Below are 27,696 nucleotides of genomic sequence, written 5' to 3'. Positions count from 1 at the left end.
ACCCACATTTAGCAAGAAAGTGCAGTTTTTTTTTTATTTTTTTTATCCAATTCCACTTCATCCTGTCGCATGACAAAGCAAGAGCCTCCCGATCAGCTGTTCCATTGAGCAGTTCGTTCCCACAACGTTATTTTGTGGAGAAACAAGCCCCCTCCTTGTGTGCTTTCACGTTGAGGAACTTTGGGGAAACTTTGTGAAACAATTTGAAACACCCTTACGTTCCATACCTAATTTTGATGCAGTTCTTTGACAGTAGCCATTCCATAAAGACTTACACCTTAACGTAATTTTGCAACCACAATTTATTTTTCTCTCCCTGTTGCTTCCTCCTCCCTTCTGCAAGTGATTAAAATTTCATAACAAATAAGTGCCATTACATAACGCTTCACTGAGAGAGAGAGAATTTTTTTTCCCTTCTCCCCCTTCAAGATTCATTGTCTGGGATTCGTTCATTTTAACACGGGACTGACATCATTTACTTACAAGTTTGGGAACCAACTCACAAATTATAAGGCAGATACAAAGAATTAATACTTAATACTTAATCAGGGAATTTCAAATTCATTACCCATTTAAATTTTATCATATACACAGTCGCTGTATTTTGAGCACTTGTGTTTAACGAATAAGCACACTAACCTTTTCTCTTTCCAAGTGCTTCAGCTCAAACCATTTATCGCGCTATAAAGGCATATATATCTTACCCGTGATGTGTTTCTCAACTGGAGTGCGGGAGTGGGGGTGTATCTTATCTCAGACGTGCTTGTTGCAAGTGCTAAAAACACTGCACATTGTGTTTGCCTATTGTTTTTAGATACCTGTCCTCATGTCAGGCAGCGCCCCTAGTTCTCATAACTAGCTACCCACTTGAGTGTCACATGCAGTTTCCATTTCTCTCAGTACCACTAATCTGGTTTCACTGCTTTCCTTCACCCAATCACTGAAGCACTTATCTTCCACTCTTTTCACTTTCCCTATGCTCTTCCCTTCTGTTGGAGTCTCTCATTTACCTTTTACTCCCCTAGTTACCTTCTGCTCAGGCAGGGTTTTCACCTTCAGTACCAATTCATGCACTGACATTTTGCATTGCTCCACAGACTGCGCTGTGAGGCACCACAGTGCCACCCAACCATAACAACCTCTTTTGCCGGCCACTGCACCTGCATTGAAGAAACAGAGTGCCATACAACCTGATGTTTGCACCACATAAGGACCGGAGCTCCTTTAGAACACCTCATTAACAGTGCATCCGCCATAAGGACCATAGAGCCTTCAGGTTTTTACGTTCTTAGCACTCCATTTGCTAGCGTTTCTTACCATAAGGACTCAGACTTCCTTCAAGAACGCTTTCCCTAGTGTGACCATCGGTTTGGCACACTCATCCACAGTGCCACCTCATTCAAAGGTGCCACTCATTGAAGTGCCACTAATCTGAAGGACACTTCCTCATCATCCACAAAACCTTTTCCTCCAGGAACACCCAAGTAACTCACTCAGCCCCTTCCCCACAAGCAAGATGTCAACATAGAGGAGCACCAATATTTTAGGAATATAGGGAGGAGGAGGTTCTTTCTGGCCAGGCCCTTCAAAAGTTTGTACTCCCAGATTGCTGAGAAGCTCTTCTTTCGTATGAAGAAGAACAAAGACAGCAAGAAGCAGAAAGAGAAGAGCGGCAAAGGCAGCAAAGCCGAGCAGCAGAGAGAAGAAGAAAGAGAGGAGCGAAGAAGGTAGCAAGAAGCCGAGCAGAGGAGGGAAGAAGAAGACAGGAGACGACAGGACCTGAGCCCTCAAGGAAAGTGATCTGGCGCTCTCCAGACAAGGAGCTCGCGGAGAGAGCCAAGAAGGAAAACCAAGCTCTCCTCGCCCAACAAGCATCCAGCCTCACCCCATTTGCAAATACAGCTCTATTCGCGACAGTCAATGACCTCATTGGCAAATGGACAGAAGAAGTTGCCAGAACAATGGCTCGCAGAGATTGAATTGCTCTTCAAGACCTATGACGTTAGCCTGGCTGAGAGGGCCTTACTGCGGACCAAGCACCCGGACGGGTAACCCTAAGGCTGCCACCGAGCATTGGAAAGAGATCAACATGAGGGACATGGCTGCCGTCCGGGAGGCCATTACTAGGGGCGTTGGAAATTACTCCTGAGAGGTGGAGACAACGATTCCGAGGTATGGCCAAGGAGGCGCAGAGGCTGGTCCTGGACCGAATGGGCCTGTCACAAGACTGTCAGACTGGGACCCAAGTTCAATCCCTGTGGTGCAACACATTCGAGGAGTGGTTCAACCGACCATGCTGGAGGACCTCTTCCAGTGTGCGCCTTTACCCCTGGCTGTGTATCTTAGTGATAAGCAGCCAGCCACCCTCAAGAAAAGCCTGCCGCTTAGCTGATGCTTGGGAAATGTAAAACCCTCCCACAGCACCTTGCAGCCCAAATAGTACCACCCGGATACCTCTTGGCCTTCATTCGCCCCAAAAATGGACCACCTAGCAGCTTCCACGCACCATCTGCAAGAAGTACGGTCATGCTGAAGCAGACTGCCACTGCAGGGACAGTAATCCACCGGGCAACAACCTCGGCAGCCTACCAATAACCATCCCTCTTCCTCTCCTAATTCAGCACCAGCTTCCCAGCACACCGTCACTGCTTTGGCTAATCATCCTATCCCCTGGGCCCTTGCCAGACTGTGGAGCTTCAGGACACTCTGGACCTAAGGGTATCCTGCATGCCCAAAACATGTGGTCGCTCCCAGGCATGTCCACCTGATCAGTACCAACCTCTCTGGCTGAGCCGCCAGAAAAGGCTCACCCTGAGCGGATCTGGACAAAGTCCGTCACCATAGCCCTCTGGATGAGTCTGCCTAATAGTGAACCTAATCGCCAACTACTGCCGACACGGGCTCGGATAATAGCCTGATCGAGGAGGCCAAAGTGCCAGCCCCACCTTCATAGATGAGGAAGTCAGGTGGACGGTAACCTGGGTAGACCAGCAGTCCATAACTGTTCCCCACAGTCTCACTCCGGGGTGATTACCGACTGGAGCATTGAAATTCACCGCCTATGGGCGTCACCGCGTGAACCGCATCAGGCATGGAGGGAATTCCTAGTTAGGACGGGACATCCTCTGGGGATGCCCCAACCCCAAAGCCATTCTATTGCCTGACTGCCTCCACCAGTGAGGCCGTGGGAAGACCTCCTGAGCAAGACACAGCCTCTGTGACAGCTGTGCCACCAGGTCAACCCAACCTTCCATTCAGGGACCAATGGAAGCGAACCGGACCCTTGGGCACCAGCATCAAACACATTCCAGGGCTAGGATGGAGCTGGTCTTGCCCTCGGACTCCACCAACGTTTTACTCCCTCATCACAACAGAATCGCACAAATTACCGCTGCAGGACCTGCAACAAAACGGGCAATCCGAGAGATGGGCACAAAGTGCCCCAGGTTAGGCTAGCTGTTCCCAACTCCACCAACCAAGAGGCCCAACCCTCTCATTAAGACAGGAATCGCTGTCCCAGATCACGCCAGGGACACCGAGGGGTCTCGATCCCCAGGTCCCCTTCAGCTTTGTCTGACACCAATTTATGCCAGTGCCAACTTGCTCAGCACTGGTCAGTGCCAAGCTCCACCCATCTTGGCGGGATGCTCCCTGCCAAGCGTCTGAACCTGGCCCTGATATTAGTGCCAGTGCCGGTCCCCCGTACAACACTCGGATCCTCCCACGGAGATCCACCAAATCTTGGATAATTTGGGATCATCGCGGACAGTGTCGAACCTCCGACCCCATGATGTTTCTTCTTCCTCTTTTCCACCTGCTGAGGAAGACCCTCTGGCAGGCCTGGACATTACCTCTTTTCTGGTCGACCCAGTGAACCTGTCCGCCAGGACACAGACACTGGTTCTCTTCCCCTCGAGGAAAGAGTTGTCGCAGCAGCCGAAGGAGAGGCCAGCCATCAGCCCCTGAGGCTGCCCCTGATCCTGCTTTGCCTGACAGCACTCCTGGCCGTTCTTCAGAGTCAGTATCCTAAAAGCCCCTAAATGGCCTGTGCCAGACCCGAGGCCAATGTCAAGAAGAAGAAAAGGTCTCCTAAAGAAATTCACTCTTAAAGACAGAGCCATAAGCTCTCTTGGCACTCGTGCCTGTTGGCAACAGTGCCGCTTCCATCTCAGAGCCCCCTCCTGGCACCTGCCCAGAGAGGGTAGCCTGTGTGACCTCTGAGCCCTGGGGGGATAGCATTAACCAAAACCACTTAGGCCTTTGTACTACAATGTTTCAGCAGTTCTACCTAACCTCCTTCCAACCCACTTTCTAGACTCAAACTGATACATTACTTAATCATACATTGGAATCACCCTTCAGGTTAGTTCATTGTTTCAATTTGTTGCGTGTTAAAATCAGGTTGTGCCGAACCTAAGTTCATGGTTGCCATTTGTTAGTGCCAGTCTGCTGGCAGTGCCAGAGTCGCGGGGGATAGTAGATTAGGTTAGGTTAGGTGTTACAGTGTGCATTTGTCTACTCCGCGTAGGTTTCCCTCCGTCATCCTAGCAAATGTTAGTAGCCGTTCCTTTAGATGGATCTGTTCCAGAGCCACAATCCACCTTATGTGGGTCACCCCAACCTGGAAGAATTAGCTAAGACCCTCACACCGAAAGGGTGTGAAGGGCCAGTTTTGGGGACCTGTCAGAAGATTTATCCCTCCCTCCTGTAAATTTCAGTGCACTATTTAATTTTGAAATAATCTGCTATTCATCTGACTGTCGATTACGGAAATTGGCGGGTTCCCAAAGCAAGATTATTTTGAAACAGAGAACAGCCATTAAAGCCAGTTTTCACCAACAGAATCCCTCCCCCACTCACCTGATTTGCAGCCCAAAAGGATGTAGATCCCCTTTTCACCCCATCACATGATGTCAGATAAAAGTTAGATATTGCCAGCAGTAAGGGACATAGTGGGGCAAAAATTAGCCTCCTTCCTAAAAGGATCTTAACCAAAATACAGCTAATCTTAGGATCCTTTCCTCCACTCTTTTTGCTGAAAGGCCTTGCTGACTTTACCACAGCAGGTCAGCATTGGCCTAAATTTTTTTTACACAAACAAGCCCCAAGATTCCCAAGCGCATCTCTCAGAGATGGGGTCAGAGGCCTCCTGAGACCAGTCAGAGACGCAGTCTGTTACGTGGTTCCTTCACGCTGACGGTGAAAACTACCATTCAGAGATGGATAATCGATTGTGTCTTATCAACAACTGTTAGATCAAGTTTATTTTGATTAGCAAGTAGTCAGTCAGGTGCCAGTAGCCAGCCCTTTCCTCCCTCTGAAATCACTAGAGGTGATTTTTCCATTCCTCCGTCTGGAAGGTCCTCCTTTCCCACAAAGATTTTTGTTAAGTCCTCCTGACCCGCAGCCCAGGTGGTCCCTTGGAACTTGCCTTTTAAGACCAGTCTTGATTCCAGTAAAGATCCACGTGATAATCATCAATTATCCCTCCCCAGTGCAATTTAAGGGCTATTTTTTATCAATACCAGTGTTAATTTTCTCTTTGTGTGAGTGCAACAAATTCTATATTTCATTGTTAGAGCCCAACCCAGATTCAGTTCCCAAGATTCCCAGATTGTGCAGTTGCTACTTCCATTAATTTCATTATAATATCTGCTGGGCTATCTATAGTGGTTAATATTCAAGTGTTTAGTATCCCCATTTATAAATCGGGGGATTCCATTCCCTTCAGTGTGTGTCTGTGGTTAATCTGGGACGTCTCTTTCAGGAGAGACAAGCGGACAGATCGCATCCTTTCCTTTCAGTATTTCCGCCTGCCACCCAAAAATCCTGAAAATTCTCCTGGTTGATTATACCTCACTGCCTCATTACTCAAATTGATGTTTCTTGTAAATGTTCATGGAAAAATTATTCTCCCATCCTGAGTTCCATCATTTGCATTATCTGAGACTTTTTATTTGGCTAATCAGGCAAGATATAAATGTTATTTTATCATTGGACTGATTGATTTTGTCTCATTGTTTAGCCCCATTATTAATCAACTTGCTTATTGCCAATCATTTTGCATTACTGTTCCAAGTGTCCTAATTTTAATGTTTCTGCCCTTAGTTATCCTGTTGTTTTGTTGTCCTCATTGTTTACTAGTAAAGTCTCTGATAAATTAAACCCTAGTAAATTTGTAAAAGAATTCTAATTCCCAAATGGAAGACCTTCCTCATTCAATTGTAAATTGGAAAAACTTTTGGTAAGTTTTCAAATAACTTTTCTTTTTGCTCATAGTTGGGCTTTCTTGGTTTCTATCACAGCATCAATATAAACTTTGTTTCAATTTTTCATTTTGACAAAGACAAATCTAGTTTATGACAAGGTCCCGTACACACACAAACATATATATATATATATCACCTATATACTATATATATATATATATAATATATATTAGTGTGTGTGTGTGTGTGTGTGTGTGTGTGTGTGTGTGTGTGTATGCGTGTGTGTTTATGTATGGATATATAAATGAATTATCAATTTTCACAAAATCTTTAAAAATGTCTATCATTTCTAACTTATATCCATCTTTTTTTAGATGAAAGAGGTGTTTTAGAAGACGCTTGGTCTCCTCTGGATAACAAGGGAATACAATGCTAATTTGTTAATATCAATATCATACCTATATATATATATAATGGATATATATATATATATATAAATATATTTTTATTTGTAAATATATATATAATATCATATATATATATATATATATATATATATATATGTATGTATATATATATGAGATTATATATATATATATATATATATATATATATATATATATATATATATATATATATATATATATATATATATATATATATATATATATATATATATATATATATATATACTGTATATCAAACTCTTACCTCAACTCATTCCATGTTAATATCACAATAATTAATGTTGCAGTGACAGTTACTGTTGTCACTAATGCAGTACTGTGATCCAAGCAAGATCTCTGAAAATGTTTAAGTCGTGTTTCCTCCGTAAGCCTTGAATAATGGGGTAAACGTTATTTATATATTTGTAAAGTCACTTGTTCACTGAAATTACCACTTATCAAAGTATGGAAGAGCTAATTGCCTTCCTAACCGGAATATTAGGTGTTTCTAGTGGCACAGGTGGCCATCAACCATGACGCCATTTTGACCCATTTTCGGTAACCCAATTTTGGTAAACTTTTGTTATATGGTTATTTACACATGAAACAACAAATTAATGCAATAAAACAATTTTTTGCAATATTTTGACTGGACAAGGATCTTTTCCAGGTTTGGGGATGGGAAGTAAAGTATTACAGAATTTTGCTATTCATTAGGGAATAAATTCCGAATCCATAAATGATTATAAAACTGTAACAGGTATGACTTAGCCAAAGGTGCTAAGTGGCAGATCAACTCAACAAATATTGTCACCTCCAGAAGCAGATTTTTTGCTGTTCAAGAGAGCATACTACAATTCTTCCATATTAAATTTATTGTAAAAATATATATTTTCTGCTGTTTCAAATTTATTTGTATTAATTCTATATAATTTTTCTTTGTGTAGAAGTGTTCATCTAAATACTTATCATTACTTATATTAGTTAAGTTTTCTCTTATTACATTATTTATTTCTTTCGGATCAAGTATTTTTCATCATCTACATAGCATGTCTAGATGATTTAAAATGGGTACCATTTATTTTCATGAATTTTTCCCATATTTTTTGTGTGGGAGTATTATTAGACATTTGATACATATTTCCCCCGTGAAATGATTCTTCCTTGAATTACTTTTTAAATTTTGCAGATATTTTGTTGTACAGAGGTTTTAATGTATCAATTTCTAGTAATAATACAGTCAGTTTTTGTAGTTCATTCTAATATCCATAATGTTTTATTCATTTTACTGAATTTTTTATTCAAATTATCTAAGCATCTCCCTATTGAGCATTTTATTTTTATTAATTCTCTTGTCTTATCAAACCACCATGGAACTTTGTGTTTTGTTGGATGAGATTTTGACTTTGGTATTGCTTTATCAGCAGCATTTTTAATGAAATCAACAAGAAATTTATTAGTTTCATTATGATCTTTTATATACTCAAATGGTGGCTTTATGTATGTTGTAATAAGTGACACGCTTGGCAGGATTATTTTGTAATAATGAAATTAATATTGGGAAATGATCACTGGTGTGCAAGTCATCAACTGTATTCCAATCTCATCTATCTACTACACTTGTACATAGAGTCGAGTCTACTTTGTCATCATTTATACAGTACATGTCATTTGAATCCATGAATTCTTCTACAGTATTTCACTTCCTGCTCTATTTGAGACTGTACAATTACAGTCCCACACTGGGTTGTGAGCATTAAAATCATCTACTACTGATGTAGGTTCCTTGGATTGTTAAGCAAATCTTTAAGCTTATCAGTGTCATAATTTTTATTTGGTTGGTTGTATATATAAATTATAAATTACATAATTATCGTTTTTTATTCAATTTTAATATGTGATATTTGCAAGTCAGTACAGTTTACTGGTACTTTGTCATAACATTCTTTGTTATGCACATATATGGCTGTACCTAAATTTTCTTTTTCCTCTCTAGATGTCGATGCTAAGGTTGATATTGTTTTACCATCACAAAAAATAATTTTCACATTCCCATTGGAAAAAGAAGAGCGTCACAACAATCTTTAAAACAAGTAACATCAATATTAGACCCGCATGAATTATTTCCTTCAACACTTGGAAAGACCCCCAATATTAAGGATACCCAGGGAACTTTCTATATCACAAAATCCATTTAGTTTGATTATAATATGCTACAAAGGAAATACTGGCCTTTAGTAAACACCAGGGCTTGTAAGCCAAGCACGATTGGGAACTACGAGCAATGTTATGTTTCGTAAACAAGAAGTTAGACTCACCTGATTTAGCCTTTCAGTAACATCAAATTATCTATCAGTGTTAAAAAGTCATTAACTAATGCACTATTAACCTAATAATGCTAATTATCACTTTTTCATACAGGAATAAAAAAATACAGCACAGCGATTACAGCGTAGCCTAGAGATCTAATCCTAACTGCTCACCTTGCAGGAGACCTACTGGCTCCCAATTTTAACAAATATGTAAGCCTACCTGTTAAAATTTTAAGGAACTAGAACTTTTCACTGGGTCCTATACCTATGTACACTGCTCCCTCTCTAAAAACACTTATAACTGACAAATACCCTGTACCCCTTACACTAAAATGCTACAAACGGCTTATTCTAACAGGTCACGGACTAATTTAATAGTTCAAACAAAAATATACCTTAAATGATCATACTAAAACAATTTAATATAATTTCAAACAAAAATATCTGTACACTCCAAACCATCATCCCAAAGCACCCAAAGTCATCTTATATTACCTTCCTACAACAGTTACTCTTAACTACATACATTCCTAAAATGCTTTTAACTACTTATTTTAACAGTTCATAGCCCAAGTTAACAGTTAAAAAAAATTTGCCTTAAACTATCATCCCAAAACACCCCAACATCATTTCAAAGTCCACTTACAACATTACGTACCTTCCTACAACTGTTACTCTAAGTATCCCCCATAATCCATACATGCCTATTTTCTTTTGCTTACTGTAACTTTGCACATTGTCTACTGTACTTTGCATAATGTACATACATTTTATTGACATTTTGAGGTGATATTTACTGTAGAGTACATATTTTAGGATAGTACTACTGTATAGCACATATATGGGTAGTTTAGAAGGACAGGACACGTTCTTCCAAACAGGATGCTAGGTTTGTTATGTCATGTTGGTATTTTTGTGGTTATGTACAAATACATTTACGATAAAAAAATTATTTACTGTACTAATTTTCACACATTTCAGTAATATTAATGTACGTAAACACAGCTGAATATCAACAAAATATATTTTTTTTCTTAAAGATGCTTAACCCAAGGCAATAAACAAAGATCGTGAAACAGATAATGGGTTCTTGGTAAAATACCTAGGCGCAATGCTACCTGACACGCCACTGGCTGACATTTTGTAAAGCCGCCAATCCAGATGCACCATTCACTTTCCTTGGAGTACAGAAACTGTGAGATGCTACAAGGCAGCATCTTCATAGACCACCCCGTGCAATTCCTGTGTTCAGCAATAAGCTCTTTTGCAATCTGTTCGCTTACTGTGTTTACTGTCATGTACAGTTGTTAATCGTGCCTTAAGGTGCCTCCAAAACGCCCTGCCCCTTTGACTATCTGGCAAAGAGCCTAAGCGTCTGAAGAAGTTCATGGCATTAGGAAAAAACAGTTGAAACCCTGGATATGCTGAAAGAGCGATGAAGTTATTAGGTAGCACGCCATTATTCACTGAATGAGAGTACAATGAGGCAATTAATCAATTACCATTTACTGACGAAAGTGTTTACAGTAATGTACATATATACTGTACAGTATATAGGATATACTGTACTGTACATAATATACAAATTTTACAATATACTTCATTATTCTGACAGGTTCTGAATATTTTCAGGTACATCAAGAAGAGAGAGATGGATATAAGGATGGCTGTACAAGGACACTTCTTGGGTAAAAGTGCCAAGAAGACATCCACTGGGCAAGACAAAACCATCACGAAGGGGATGTCTTTAGCTTACTGGAAAGAGGACTGCATGAGTAAGGGGGTACCGCTAGATAGTACAGTTATCTGCGAGAAGAAACAGCAATTATAGCAGCGTTTTTTGACTGGCAACGAAACAGAAGGTTTGTCTGGTGAAGTAGATTTGTTTTTGTTTGGCGACGACACAGAAGTTGGCAACAGCTTCGACACAGAAGTCAGCAACAACTTCGCAGGCTTCAAAGAAGAGGAAGAGCCACAGGCAGGACCTTCAACAGTTCCTCAAAGATTTAACGTACGTAAATGTATTTAATGTGTGCATGCTCAGCGTCGAAGCATACTGTGTGCCTTTTAGCATATATTTATTTTCAAAATAAAAATGAGAGCCATTAATCGGCTCACATGCATGGTTAAACTATTTTAATAATACAATACTGCACTGTACTCAAGCCAGCCATGATTGGTTCCACCATTTCTTGAAGAGGTACAATCTGAAGAGCGTTTTGCTGCATGGTGAAATGGCAAGTGGCATTGCTTTATCCAGAGTACTTCAAGAAGCTCATCAGCGATGGTGGTTACCATCCTGAATAGGTTGGTTTTAAATTGATACAATTTTACTTTTTTTCTTTAACTGGACTCCTTTGTTTTATACAATTTTAACTGTCTTTAGCTTTACTGTACTTTATTTAATAATTTTAATCCTTCTTTCAGGTGTTCAATACGGATGAGACTGCCTTATTCTGTAAAAAGATGCCTTCACAGCCGTACCTCATGAAGGATGAAGCCACAGCCTCCAGATTCAAGGCCCAGAAGGACAGAGTTACACTCTTAATGTGTGGCAACGCTGCTGGCCTCATGATGAAACCAGGCCTCATTTACAAGGTTGCCAACCCCAGGGCCCTCAAGAATAAGAACAAACACTAGCTGCCAGTGTTTTGGATGTCAAACTCCAAGGCCTGGATCACCAAACAACTTACGAATACCTGGCTCCATCAGAGCATCCCACAAGCAAAGGACTATCTCATTGCCTTGGGCTTGGACTTCAAGGTGCTGCTGATTATGGATAGAGCTGGTGGCCACCCTGAGAATCTTGATTGCGAGGGAGTCCAAATCAAGTTCCTCCCTGCCAACACCACCCATCTCTTCCAGCCTATGGACCAGGGAGTAACCCGTGCCTTCAAGGCACCCTACACCCAGAACTTCTTCAAACAATGGACGATGACAGTGAATTTACGCTGAAGGGGTATTGGGCTTATATTCATGATTGCCACGTCTGTCCGTCATCTGCAAATCGTTGAAGGAGATGAAGAAAGAGCCTTAATTCATGCTGGAAGAAGTTAAGGCCAGTGTGTTAATAATTATACAAGGGCTTCTCTCCTGAAGAAATTCAACATTCGGCCAATGGTAAGGCAGTCCCATTGGCGAGGCAGCTTGGTGGAAAAAGCTTTGATGACTTCACCTCGGAACAAGTCGACATCCTCATTGATGCCTACTCTGACCCCCTGACATACCAGGATTTGGAAGAGCTGATGAAGTCTGCCAGCAAGGAAGAAGACACTCCAGGTACTTTTTTTATCTTTTATTACAAAAATACATTACGTAATTCAGTTTCACAGCCATCCCATAGTACAGTATTTACATTATTTTACAATGATAAATTTTCTTCTTACAAGAACCTCTTACTTTTGTAAACAGAACATTACATATTTAAGTAGTTATCAGAAAAGTAAGTTTTACATTTACCTCCGTAAGTTTTCATCAGTACTGTATATATCTATTCCAGGTTCAGGGGATGAAGTGGAGGAGGATGAGGGCCTGTCTTTGGAAGTTCTGTCTGAACTTTTGAGGACGCTCAAGGAGGCGTGGAATAAAATTTTAGCCGGTGATGCTCATATGGAACAAATGGAATGAACCTGAAGGGGTAATGACACCCTATAATAACCTCGTCAGAATGAAGCAGCAGCGACAGCAACTGCCTATCACCATGTTTATCAAGCAGAAGAAGAAGAAGGACACTCCAGTCTCTCGAAACCCCTGAACTGCAAGTGGTAAAATTGGCGGAGGAAGCATCTCCTGCAGAAGGGAAAGAGGTGCCCTCAGAGGAGATGTAACCCCTCTGCTTTGCTGCGCAGTCACACAGTATCATCATTGTCATTCATCAGACTGCACAGCTAATTCATCATCATCATCTTTAATTAACATTAAACACTGATTTAATCTTAATCATAAACTTGAAATGATATTCAAGTGCTCCAGGATGACAGCCCATGGCATATCTTTGTTTGAACTATTAAAATAGGCAGTTATAAGAGTTTTAGTTTGTTTCCATAATTTTTTTTATTCTAGATTGTGTGTGTAGCTGTGGCAAGTTCTGCAAATACCTGTACAGTACCAAGAAAGCTACAACATGGATCAAAACTTCAAGTACAGTATACAGTACCTACTGTACTGAAGGTAGTGTAAACAACTTCACTTTGTATACTGTATACAGTACATGTACTGTAGTTAAGTATGTTATGAAAATATGTACAAATTTCATTTAGTACAGTGTAGTACAGCATAACGTGGTATTTTTATTTCCCAAAGGTACTGTAAAAGTTAAATTTTTTATACATACAGTACACAGCACACTGTATGTACAGTAGTACACTATAAGTACACTGTAATTCTTTTTTATAAAAATTTGTATTTAGTCAAGAATACAATATGAAAAAATACAGTAACTAGTGAGTACACAGTGTTGCTTTATGAAAAAAAAGCAAATTGGTGATAATTTTAAGGATACAGTCCATAGAAAAATTCACGAATTGGTGAAAGATCCCGCGTAAACGTGAAAGATATGTTCCACAAAAATCTGCAATAAAGTGAAGCATAAAAAAGTGGGGGTCCCCTGAATTAGCTTTAAAATTGTTGTGATGACTGCAGTAATTGGAGCAAGACACTGGGGACGAATGAACTCTGTGACAGAACAGTGTAATGGGGAAGACAGCCGACATACGCTTTGTTGTCACATCTGTGTGAGTAAGATGAAAGAAAAAGCCGGGGAAATTGATGCATGGACAGGAGACAGAGGCCTCCTGTCCTGAGTCCTTTATATTCAATCGCTGTGCCAACACGCACTATTCTGGCCAAGACCAACTATAAAAGAATTCTTTGAGATTGGTTGTTCTGTGTTATGGAACCCTGAGGGAACCATGAGGGTGTAACTCCTTTGAGGACATACAGCAGCTACAGTATGCTATCAAAAAACAATGTTTAAGGGTCTGGCAGCATATATTGTATTCTGTTTCAAGATAACCTACATCCTCTTCAGAGTGAGCAACCCACAATGACTAAAAGACAAGACATCCTCATATCTGTGAAAATATATGGGTCAAGTTGCTAATCTTCTGGTTTCATCACAAATTTAACCTGAGCTCATTACATTTCTGGAAATTCTTGTGTGAGATTTTAAGATGAAAAATACATGAACAGAAAGTTTAATTTCGCTAATCTAATTATACAAGCAAATCCCTATAAAGCGTAAGAAATAATAACCGGTGGAAAATATAACTTGCATTAACATTGCCTTGCTCCTCTTCTTTTTGCATAAGAGCTTCCCTCTGAAGCCTTAGTAACTTTACTTGCTTCTCTTGCTCTTCTCTCTGCTTCTCGATAAATGCAGCTTGTTGTAACCTAAACAAATTTGCCTGTTGTTTTTGTTGCTGCTGCTCCTCTATAAGTCTTTGCTGTTCTCGCACTTTATGTTGCATCAAACGTTCTTCCTCCAAATGTCTTTGCCGTGCTAACATCTGGAAATTAAAAAATCATGTCATAGTTCTTGTGATCAAAATAAATATACTGTAATGCAAAAAAACATACTTTGGATGAATGTTGTTGCTAATACTGTATCTATGTTTTGAGCACATCTGACATCTTCAGAACCCAAAACTGAATTGTTCCATTTGAATATGTAATTATTTCTTAATCATATTTTGAAAATGCAGTTGTTTATGACTCACAAAATTTGAGGACTTTCCTAAGTGTACAAACCCCAGTATACAAAGAGCATTCTTTGAAAACAGCTTGATTGGTCAATGAAGCTTGGAACATTATCATTATTTAGTTATACTTATGGTGCCCATCTGCTGCTCAACTGGGAGTGGGTCACAAAGATCTGGTATTTAGCTTCCTATCAGTTCAAGCGCTGTCTGAAATGTCAACTTCCCTGGTGAATCTGGAGAGCTTAGTTTCTCTAAGGACATGGCTGTCTGTCATTTATCTTATCTAAAACATTTAAAAATTAGTTTCCAGCCACAGTTGGTATGAGTTAGTTTGGACCATCCTCCACAAGCCTCTAGCACTGTACATTACTGTACTGCTTTTGTATAAAAGTTGACAATCCTTCAAATTCATTCTATGGTTAGAATCCCAAAAATGACATTTTTATAATAAAATAAGGTTTTATATATACTCACCAAGTAATAACATAGCTATAGTTTCTATTTGAACAGCAGCTTAAGAACTGAAAATTTGCAGTAGTGCTCTTTTTGTTTTGGTGCAGGTAAGTGCCGGCCCACCTTCGGGGAAGAACAGGTACAAAGTAGCTGAAGAGCTCTGTTCGTTTATGCTCTATGTCCATGCGCGGGGAGAAGGGACAGGCTCTGTTCATGTAATTACTTGGTAAGTATATACGAACATTATTTTATTATATACAAGTGTCATTTTTATACAGTATATGAAACTTACCAAGTCATTACATAGCTGATCCCACATTGATAGGTGGGAAGAATGGACATGTGCTACTCCAAAAACATTATAAAGAAATGCACTTGAAACAGAAAAGAAAAGCTAGCACTGTGGGGATGCTTGTTGTAACCTTACCTGGGGAGAGAGCAAGAGCAGAAAGATACTGACTCTTGGTTGTTGCTCATCTCAACCTGTAGGGACATGACCTGTAGCATCAGGATTGTCCCTACTTCAGTGGGAGCTTTGTGGTCAGGAAGTGCTTCTATGACTCGACAAAGCTTAAACAAAACAATTGCTCTTGCCCTGGGCAAAAAATAGACATCAACTAACACACAAACATAAAACTATATTACCTGTACACCATTTAAAAAAACATATATTACCCATCCATTAAAAATGAAGATTGGAGGGTGCTCCAGATACTAAATACCTCCGGCTTCCCAAAAACTCAGCAACCTTAATCAAGACTAGGAGACAGAGAAATAGGAGGATCACTCCTACCCCTCATTCCCTAGTGCCACACCAGCCACGGAGAATGGACCCAGTGTACTGTAGTCCTCCAACACAGTTTCAACATCACATAGATAACAGCTGGCGAAGACCGAGCGACACTTCCAATAAGTCGATTGGATTATGGTAACTAAAGAGAAATAGCGTTAAAAAGCCAACGAAGTGGCTACTGCCCATACTTCCTGTGCTTTTACCTTTAACAAAGGTAAATTATTCTCCCGAATTCCCAAGTGAGACTCTACAATAATGTCTCTCAAAAAGAAAGAGAAAGCATTCTTGGAGAGATGACAAGAAGGTTCTGGACAGAACACCAGAGGTTATGAGAAGCCCCTGATATTCTTGGGTTTCTTGACGCAAAATCTTAATGCTCTCATTAGGCATAATGGTCTCTCTTGTTCCAATGGTCCTACCAGTCCTGCAAGACTCTGGACAGAAAAAGAATGAGGACAAGGGTTAGATGGGTGCTCATTTTTGGCTAAGAAGCCTAAAATATATGAGCAAATAGCTGTCTCTTGCAAAAAAACCAACTTGTTCGTCCATGGCTTGCAACTCGCTGACTCTTTTCGCTGTGGCTAAAGCGATTAAGAAAAAGACTCTTTTTAGACAGATCCCTAAAGGAGGACATTTGCATGGGTTCAAAAGGCGGGCCTGACAACCAATGTAAGACTACATCTAGGTTTCAAGACACTGGCTGCTAAGACTTCTGTTTCCTGGTGTCAAAAGACTTGACTAAGTCTGAAATGTCCAGGTCTGAGGAAATGTTCATACCTCTATGCTTGAATACTGAGTTCAGCATGGATCTGTAACCCTTTATCGTAGACGTCGAAAGGCCTCTCAAAAATCCTGGGTAAAGTAAAAATTTGGCAAGCTGGGCTACAGACGAGGTAGTAGAGGAAGAAATGTTACGTTCTTTACACCACCTCCTAAAAACTGCCCACTTAGCCTGGTAGAGCTTTGAAGAAGAGTTGCGTCTACATTTTGTGATAGCATTCACAAATTCTCTTGAAAATCCTTTCACTCTAATAAGCTTCCTGACAGTTTAAAGCCTGTCAGAGCGAGAGTGGACAAACCTTGATGATGTCTGTTGAAGTGAGGTTGTCTTTGAAGATCTTTCCTCTGTGGGAGGAGCGATGGAAAATTTGACAGAAGTTCCAGAAGGTCTGGACACCACTCCTTTTGAGGCCAAAAGGGGGCTACTAGGATCACCACTGCATGGTGAGAAGTCTTGAATTTGTTGATCATGTCTCTTACTAGACTGACTGGAGAGAAGGCATAAATTTCCAGGTGTGACCAATCCTGAAGTATCGCATCCGTTGCCCAAGCCTCAGGGTCCGGCACCAGAGAGCAATACAGGGGGAGGCGATGTAAACAAGTCTACCGACAGTGTTCCCCACCATTTTAACAGGTCAGCGCACACCTGTGGAGTCAGTGACCATTCTGTGGGTAGAACCTGTTTATAGCGGCTCAATTCGCCCGCTAATACGCTTAATTTGCCCTGAACACAGTGGGTGAGAATCTGTGTATTGTTGTTGTGCGTCCAAAGAAAGAGATCCCTGGCTAACTCGCACAGTGACAGAGGGTGAGTGCCTCCTTGGTTTCAAATGTAAGCCAGAGCTGTCGTGTTGTCCAAATGAACCGCATTCACTGAGTCTCGAGTTACCGCAGCAAAATGTTGAAGAGCCAAGTGAATCGCCTTCAGCTCCTACAGATTTATATGCAGTTTCCTCTCTTGAAAGGATCACTTCCCTGACACTTCCAATTGTCCTAGTGTCGCTCCCCAACCTAGGTCTGATGCGTCGGAGAACAATGAGAGGTTCGGGTTTGGGTGAGATAGGAACTTCCATGAGTGGAACCTTCCTTTTACAAGCTACCACTTAAGATCTTTTATTTCCTGTGTGATGGGGGAATATGAATAATCTGGAGGAATTTTCTTGTCCCAACTGGCCTTCAGAAAGAACTGCAAAGGCGTCGCATGCAGTATCCCTAAAGGAACGAACATCTCTATGGAGGAGAGAGTCTGTAGCAGGCGCATCCAATCATTGGCTGAGCAGGTCTGAAGACTCAGAAAATTATGCACTTTTTTGGGTACATGATAGTATTCTCTTCTCTAATGGAAAAAACCAAAAAAACCCGAGAGTCTATCTTCATCCCCAAATAGACTATCGTCTGAGAAGGGACTAGTTGGGACTTTTCCTGCCCAACTCCTGGGCTAACTGTAGGGTTCTGAGAAGGTCCTCCGTGCACTTCTGGGATGATCGTAGGAGCCAATCATCCAGATATAGACAAACTTTCACACCCATTAGCCCTGGTGAAGACTTGAGGGGATGTTGACAACCTGAAGCATAGAACCCAAAATTGAAAAGTTGTCCTGAAAGACAAATCTCAGGAATTTCCTCGAATCCAGGTGCATTGGGGTATGAAAGTAAGCATCTCTCATGTCTATCAAGACCATCCGATCTCCTTGGGAAATTGCAGCAAGAACTGGGCTGTTTGTCTGCATCCTGAACTACGTGGTTTGGACAAAGACACTCAGACGGCTTACATCCAGGACCGGCCTCTAAACCCTGGAGGTTTTGGGGACTACAAAGAGGTGGTTGCAAAACCCCTCTGATGACAAGTCTTTTACCTCTTCTATAGCTCTCTTGTGGAGAACAGCTGTGACTTCCTTTGAGAGGGCTGAAAACTCTCGGAGCCTAGTGTGTGCCCTTAGGGTGATGGCACAGGCAACAAAGATGGACTCTCTTTGAAGGGAATCGCATATCCTTCCTTGAGAACCTGTGGTACCCATGGTTCTATCGATCTGGCCTCCAGCTGTCTCCAGAAGTGTGGGAGTCTGGCGCCCACAGGTAGATGGAGGACAGAAGTCTCACTTGCAAGAGATTGGTCTAGAAGTGGACTTCTTGCTGATAGGGCAAACTGATCTGGGATTTGTGTGTGGGCGCGAGGAAGCTCTTCCTTTGTTACCTCGAAAGGACCATGGCTGGAGAGGTGAGACAGGCCGAGGATTAAATGAAATCACAGGTGATCGCTTAGACTCTATCGTTCACTTGGATGACCTCGCAAGCAAGTTGTGAGTAGCCTTTTGCAATTCCATGGCTACCCGCTCTAATGTCGTTTGAGGAAAAAGGCTGGTACTGTCCAGAGGAGTGGAAAGAACAGCAGATCTCTGGGATGGTGTCACTCCTCTAGTGGTGAAAGAACACCGCGTCTCTTTTCTTTAGTATACATGACAGAAATAGAGCAGCTAACTCCTGTGCCCCATCTCGAATCGCCTGGTCCACAAACGACAAGACTCCGAGCCAGTCTGCATGTATGAATATAGCAGAAACTCCCAAGGAAGGAGCTTCCCCGGTTGTACAGAACACATACCTCCTTTTGGAAAACTGAGAAGGAGAACAAAATACAGCTTTGCCCAACTCCCTCTTCTCAGACAGCCAAGAGTTGATCCCTGACAACGCTTTCTTGGACGAGATAGAGAGGGCCATCTTCGGGAGTCCAATGGCACTCAAGGATTGACGTAACAAGAACGCTGATCCCGGGGAAGAAGGGGCCGCGGTGGAGAAATACGTATGGAAGTAGAACAGACGATGAAGGTTGTTCTGGTTCAGGTTCCTCCTCTGCTGAAGATACAGCGGAAAGCGCCAAATCTTGTTGTGGTTCTTCTGGTTTCAAAGACAACAGTTTTTCGACAGTTCCAGAATGCTGTCCAAATGTTGGTGAACGGGCAACACAGAAGAGTCTTGGGGATCTGTGACACAGAAGGCGCCGAACAGGTTGACCTGCAGCAATAGGGACGTCTGAATCTGAAGTCTCAAACTCGTATCACAATGCTGGAGAGCTGGGAGGCAATGGGATGTCTGGAGCTACACCACGAACTGAACCTACAGCAAGCTTATGAGCCACTGGGAGCTCGGATCCAATGGGAGAGGGAGATCCCAAAGCGCGCTTATGAGCCAATTGGTGCTTGGGAGCCAATGGGCGCTTACGAGCCAATAGGTGCTTGGTGTCCAAAGGGAGCTCTCTGTCATCCCAATAGCTGCAAGAGGGCTCTTGATCTTTATGGCGCTTGCGAGATACCGCTGGAAGCACATCTGCCACATGCTTCTTCAAAGGCCTAGAAGACTCCTGAAAACGTCGACCGTGTCCTTTGGGTTCAGAATCCGAACCACTGGAAGATAAGGTGTGATCCAATTGGACACCTTTCCAGCGTATGGTTGCCAAAACCTGGGAAATAGCAACAGGTTCAGCTGAGGAAGCAACTACTCGTGGGCAAACCCCACCAACCTCCCTTGGACTTAAGGTTTGCCTACTCCCAGGTGTAGGGGAGTCTGACAGGGACCGAATTTAGGAGATCAGTAAGAAGCCTTTCCAGTGGCTGTCTGTCAATACCTGGGACCAGCAACAGGCTCGAATGAGGAAGCAACTACTCGTGGGCAAACCCCACTGACCTCCCTTGGACTTATGGTTTGCCTCCTCCCAGGTGCAGGGGAGTTTGGCAGGGACTTCCATCTAGGAGCATCAGTTGGATGAGTAGCCACCCCCTCTACAACACTAACACTAGCACTTGGATCAACACTTGTACTATGATCCTCATTTGTTTAGTCCAAAAGAACTCTTACCTGAGCAACAGTACTTACTAAAGCATCGAATTTCTTATCCATCCGAACTTCGAGACTGGTGATGGCACCAGGTTCAGAGGGATGGGAGCCAGGTAATAGAGTTGTAGGAAGAGCAAGAGAAGTAGGAATCGGGGAACGAGAAGTCAAGGTGTCGAAAAAGCTGGTTTAGTGGTAGAGGACACTTTCCTAACCCTAGCTTTCTCTAATTATTCAAATGAATGGTCAACACTTTCCACTTACTTACATCCCAATCCTTACATTCCTCGCAAGTCAAATCAGGGGAACATACTTGTCCAAGGCAGTGAAAACAAATAGAATGTTCGTCATATTTAAATGGAGTCAACCTAGTATTACAGCCTTTGCAGCAATACCGGCTACTGGTCACACTCGTGTCTGACATAATAATCCAAATCAGTCCAAAAAATTGAAAAAAGCTAAGCTAAACTTAACTAAGCTATGAAACTATAGCTCGGCAGCTACCAAATGAAAGAATACTTCACCAAATCCTTCAATAGACAACCAAACCATCCAGTGAAACTACTCATGATTTAACAAAACAAAGCTCTGAACAATTGATGTTTGGTCATCACACGGCAGAAACAATCTGAGCTCTTCAGCTACATTGTACCTATACTTTCCAGAAAGTGGGCGGGGCACTTACCTGCACCAAAACAAAAAGAGCACTACCGCGAATTTTCGATTCTTAAGCTGCCGTTTAAATTAGAAACTATAGCTATGTAATTACTTGTTAAGTTCCATATATAAAGACTTGTTGCTACTGCACTGTTACATTATCAACGTGAACAGCTCTTTTGTGCTCCATGAAAGAAATCTTGAAAAGCACTGGACATATTAAGGTGTACAGAAACCAATTTTAGATATGAATTCCCAGCAGTGTTTGGACCTACTAACAATAACACACTCAATCTTGCTAGTGTGCATGTCACTGGTGTTTGGACAGTTTTGTGACTTTCTTTGGCAACGTGGCAAAAGTGAACATATTCATCTTAACCCTGTGAGTGAGTGTCGTCAAATGACAACTATTTACAGCTTTAGGGTAAATTCTGGGTATTGTCATAGAGAGTTTGAACGAATTTTGTGGGAAATGTGCTCAGACAACTTCCTTGGGCCATAAATGACTCATGGCAACTCTTATGGCAACTACACTAGCTAGTCGGTACAGGAGAGAGAGATCAGTTTGCCTTGAGATGTTGAAGGGGAAGGTTGTCCACCATTCCCATCCAAGGTGTCTCATAAAATATTCTACAAAAAATATACCCAGAATTTGTTACCGATATTGTGTGAGCTGTAATTATAATTTTACAAAATAAAATAGAAAAATCATTAGAAAAAACATTTATAACTTGGTAAAATTAGCATATTTTAATGACTTTCTTGGTACAGAGACCTGCACAGGATTGGAAATATTTACTTTCAACTTCCCGTGGAAGGTACAGAAAATTGTTCAGAATTTTTTTTATACCATGTGCATATGCATATCTTCCTCTTTCCATTGACGTTTTTATTTTAAATGGGCATCCTTAAATTTAGCCTGGTCTAGGGGTGTGCTTAATATATATTTTAGCCCGGACTGTGAGGGGTTAAGCTCCACCAATGAATGAATGTTCTTAAGAAACATTTAATACGAGATAGAGTTCACAGCATGAAGCTGTAAAACTTCTTGTTCTACAAAAGTAATAAAAGCTTTGGAAGTGTTGAAAGATGGGCCAGAAGAAACCTCTGAAACCATGAGTGACGCAGGAAGTCTGTTAATTTGCATCACGACCAATTTTTTTCTCTCTCTCTTGCATTTTTGAAGCCCATTACTAACCAACGTGAATGATGGCCAGATCTACTTGCAGCATGAAGGGCATGCACTTGATCAATGTAAGAAAAAGATGACAGCACTGGGTCTATTTTTGCCAGGGAAAACAAGACTGTCTAGCAACTAAGAAAACTCTGCAGATTTGCAAAATGCGTAACACTGCTAGAAAGAGTAGTTGGAAAATGTAATTAGATGCCTGGTGAGCAGAGTTGTGATGCTAGCTTGATCTCAGTACAAGAAACAGAAAACTTGAAGCAACCGATCAGCTTAATGAAGAAATTACAAAACATAAAATACAAATAAATATGCTTCTACAATTATTATCTTTACTGCCAGTCCACATCTTAAAGGTTACAGGAAAACTTTTATAAGTGCAGTAGCACCTCAACTTAACAGATGCTTAGGGGGTCTGGCTTTTTGATAAGTAACAATGTCTGTTAAGCAACAAAGACCCTTTATTATAACCTGTACTTAAATATTTTCTACAACTTACATCTAACAGCAAGGTGAAAAAATTCATCACACACACACACACAATTGAATGGTGCAACTACATCACAAAAATAAATGGCCTTTGGTGCCACACTGTTTTGTTTAGGAAATTAATTCAATGAGCAGATTGCTAAATGGACAGCTGTAGATCTGCTTTACAGTAAACGCCCTGTATTCGCGGGGGATGTGTACCGCACCCCCCGCCAAATAGCTAAAATCCGCGAATACTTAAACCCTTCTAAAAACACTTAGAATTGCCTATTTTGATAGTTTAAACACACAAAAAACCTCTAAAAATGCTTCTACCTGAGTATTTTAATAGTTTTATCACAAAAAGTGCATTTAGTCATGAAAATGATATGAAAATACAGTAATTAAACTCAGTTTTTTTTACTGAGGCACATTAGCACTCACTCACAGGGGTGCCCTTTTAGCTCGGAAAAGTTTCTTGCTAGCTGATTGGTTGCAAGTATTTTGTCCCAATAGCATCATTGTTTTCAAATAATTACCAAGTAATGTGAATCGAAACTTGCTTACTAACCTAAATTTCTCCCTCAGATATGTTTTGTCAATAAACAATGTTAATGAATAAAGAGATTATAAAGTATTATGATGGTAAGTCCAAATTTAATAACAACACCCGTCGAAGTCAATGACAGAAGCTTGTTTTTGGATGAACGCTGCATAATTTTTTTTTACTTTTCACATATTTTAACACCAATTTGGATAAATTACAATAAACATAAGAAAAACATGTTATTATAAACTTTCTTTGAATACCAGAATCTACTAAAAACATAAATCGAAATATTGTGCTAGAGACTTCCCATTTGTTGCAAAATGAAGGTAAATGATTGAATGTTACTAGAACGTAAGAGTTTTAGCTTACAATTGCGTTTTTCGACCATTTTGGTCGAGTCAAAGTTGACCAAAGGTTGAAATTTTGGCACTTATCATGATTTATATGAAAATATTTCCAAACTGATAAAAGCTACAACCATGGGTTGTTTTTTGTTGTATTTTACATGAAATTGCGCACATTTTCACATATAAAACTTTATGGAACGGCTAACATAAAACAGTGCAAAAATTACGACAAAGTGACGAAAGAATTTCTGAGATTTTCGGCAGAGTTACCGAGCGGACGTAAGGAAAAAGTTTTTTCAAAACTTCACCATAAATCGAAATATTGTGCTAGAGACTTCCAATTTGTTGCAAAATGAAGGTAAATGATTGAATATTACTAGAATGTAAGAGTTTTAGCTTACAATTGCATTTTTTTACCATTTCGGTCGAGTCAAAGTTGACTGAAGGTTGAAATTTTGGCAGTTAACGTGGTTTATATGAAAATATTTCCAAACTGATAAAAGCTACAACCATGGGTTGTATTTTGCTGTATTTTACATGAAATTGCACACATTTTCATATATAAAACTTTATGTAACGGCTAATATAGAACAGTGCAAAAATTACGACAAAATGACGAAAGAATTTCTGAAATTTTCGGCCGAGTTAGCGAGCGGGCGTAAGAAAAAAGTTTTTTCAAAAATTCACCATAAATCGAAATATTGTGCTAAAGACTTCCAATTTGTTGCAAAATGAGGGTACATGATTGAATATTACTAGAATGTAAGAGTTTTAGCTTACAATTGCGTTTTTCGACCATTTCTGTCGAGTCAAAGTTGACCGAAGGTTGAAATTTTTTGTAGTCGACGTACGGTACATCCACTTGGCACCCAACAGACAATTTTAGTCGACGTATGATACGTCCAGTAGGCGTTTAAGGGTTAAAATACTCAGGTATAAGCATTTTTAGAGTTTTTTTTGTTTGAACTATCAAAATAGGCAGTTCTAAGTGTTTTTGTTTTTAGAGGGGTTTCAAGTATTTGTGGATTTTAGCTATTTGTGGGGGGGGTGCACATCCCCTGTGAATACAGGGGTTTGCTGTAATTAGATAAGGAATTCTTCACTTTTATTTTATAAATTGTTTTATTATAAAACAGTAATGTATTATATAGTAGTGTACAGTACTAATTTTAATAATGTACATATTATTTTCATTACAGACTAATACAGTATGTGTACAGAATTCATCAGCAACTACAGTAAGTGTACTGTACACACGTAATGTGCATCTCCATCTCCCACAACCTATACAATAGTTTCCAGGGATATGTGCTGTAGCATGAAAATTTACAAAAAAGATAAGGAGATGTTCACCTTTTTTTCACTTGGTATACAGCATATACTACTGTACAAATACATTGTATTTAACAAAATTATATCTTTACTACACTACCGTATGCACTGTGCTTTATTACTGTACTACTGTACATACACTGTGTATGTTACTGTACTGTACAGCACTAATTTTAATATTTTCATTACTGACTATGTACCTACTGTTCAGAATTCATCAGCAACTACAGTATACAGCATACAATTGTTATGTATTGTAGTGTACCACATAATGCACATCTCCATCTCCCACACCCAGTACATCTTTCAAAATCACTGAAATTAGGTAACGATTTCTTAACTTTTTCATTTTTATACATTCTTTTCTATAGTTTTATAAAACACTTTCCTTTATAGTTGCATACAGGACTGTACAGTAGTACTGTATATGTACAGTATATTAATACATAATAAATTTGTACATTCCAGAATCCCCTGAAAAAATTGCTGCACCAACATTTGACTGTACCAGGGGTTATGAAGAACGACAATTTCAAAACAAAAAGTAAGGAAATATTCAATTTTTTTCATTTGGTATACTGTACATATACTACATGGTAATATATAAAAAATGTATTTTTATTGTACTGAAGTACAGTATGTACTGTAGGGTACTCTACTTTAATTAATACTGTATATATTACTGATACTGTACAGTTCTAATTTCAATGTTTTCATTACAGGCTAATACAGCATGTTCCTACTTTACAGAATTCATCAGCAACAGTCAGTAATACCCTGTACATACTACAACAGTTGGATTACACTACTACTATACTACACAGTAATAACATGGAATGAATGTATGTAGGTACTGTGAAAGACACCCAAAGGATTAAAGGTAAGGCTTTCATCATTTTACAGTACAGTATATTGCACTATACAGAACTGTTGAAGTAAATCCTATATATAAAATAAAGTTTTATCAATTACGGCGCCAATAACCGGTCGTCAGTGCCGAACAAGGATTTCGGCACCCGTAAACTTCATTTTCAGTTATTGGCGATTTTTGGTTATTGTCAAGCTGCCGAGAACGGAACCCCCACCGACAACTGGGGACTGCCTATATGTACTTCTTGGACCAGATGTGGATTCTGTAGAGTGCTATGAGTGAATCGCCAAAATACACACCTCCCATGATATGGGATCATGACTGAAGCCTAAGCTTTTTTGTCATACCTTTTATATTCATCCACAGGTTCTGCTGATACAAATGTGGACAACAAAGTGACTGCCTTATTGTCCATCCATTTTGCTGCCTGTACCACATCATTGTCTACCAAGCCCTCTTTTCTTGATGTGTACCTGTTCCTTTCTTTTCTGAAGCTTTTTCCTTATCAAAGGATATACCTGGTAGTCTATTTATCACAACAGTACCCAAATAATATGTTTCTTAGATAAGAAGGTCATTGGTTTAAGTGAAGTAAACCAATTGTCGAAGTATAGCAAGTCTTTTCTACCCACAGTTATATACTTGGCTAAGTGCAAAACTACATTTGAGCTGGCTCCTAAGTCAGGTTCACCATCCACACAATGAATTAGCCCTTTGTATATCATGAAGTCATACATAATACCATCTATGTGGATATTAAACAATATGTCTACAAAATAATAAAAAGTCTTAACCATTATCATGGCATTCATCTGCATTTTACCTGTTATTTCTTTTGCTGGAATCTTGTATACATATGTCTAAATTCCTAGAAAGATTGATACAGGGTTCTAGAGGCTTCAATTTCAAAAGATCTCAACACCTCCTTAGGGTCTAGATCAGGGGTTCCCAAACTGGGGTACATGTACCCCCAGGGGTACATTTGCACATTTCAGGGGTACATTTGGTCTGAATGTCTTGGATAATAATAAAAAGGTATGTATTGTATGTGCTTGATCAAAATATAAATTACCTTAGTAATTGCTTTATTTCTGTTATCACCATTTACGATACCTATGTAATCTACACATGCAGACTCCATAAATTTAAAATATAAAAATATTAAAATGTTCTTTTTTAATATTAAGCTTAATTTCTAGTGTTAGGGGTACATCGGAACCTATAAAAAAGCCCAAGGGGTACCAAGGAACAAAAAGTTTGGGAACCTCTGGTCTAGATCATTAAAAAGATCCAACTGTGAAGGACACACTACCAAGGAAAGCCTGGATTGTACCCTCGAATAACAGACACCAAAAGTCCCTTATTATATCTAAGAAACAGAAAGAAATAATGTTGCCTGTAGAGGTACAGATGCTAGAAATCCCTTTAAAGTGACAGCATGAACAGAACACAAACCACTTCCTCTGATATAGAGACAAGATTGTCTCTTTTCTTGATTTAAGAATAAACTGTTGAGACACCTTAGAAAATCCTCTTGCTATGAGGAGAGATCTACTAAAAGACCTAGAATGTCCAGATACCATTCCCTCTGAGGCCATCAAGGCACAATGAGAATCATTATGCAATTAGAGTCACTGCACAATTCTTTGCTACCTAGAACTTGTTCAACACTACCTGATTATAGTGAAAGGGGGAAAGCATACTCTTCTAGATTGTTCCAATCTAGCAGAAACACATCCACCACTCAATCTTGAGTATCATGGAATAGG

At 40.1% G+C, this 27,696-nt stretch overlaps 1 protein-coding gene across 4 annotated transcripts in view; it reads right to left on the bottom strand.

Moving 5' to 3' along the window:
• Positions 1 to 27,696, bottom strand: part of Sf3b2 (splicing factor 3b subunit 2) — a 286,261-nt gene that overhangs the window by 179,654 nt on the left and 78,911 nt on the right. For all 4 annotated transcript variants that reach the window (XM_067102041.1, XM_067102039.1, XM_067102042.1 and 1 more), the window contains exon 3: positions 14,241 to 14,474. In XM_067102041.1, the coding sequence (XP_066958142.1) occupies positions 14,241 to 14,474 (234 nt within the window). The remainder of the gene's footprint in view (positions 1 to 14,240; positions 14,475 to 27,696) is intronic.

Source organism: Macrobrachium rosenbergii, chromosome 58 (assembly GCF_040412425.1).
Source record: "Macrobrachium rosenbergii isolate ZJJX-2024 chromosome 58, ASM4041242v1, whole genome shotgun sequence".
Classification (NCBI taxonomy): domain Eukaryota; kingdom Metazoa; phylum Arthropoda; class Malacostraca; order Decapoda; family Palaemonidae; genus Macrobrachium; species Macrobrachium rosenbergii.
The sequence above is the reverse complement of the archived record's forward strand: the minus strand, read 5'-3'. Positions and strand labels throughout refer to the sequence as shown.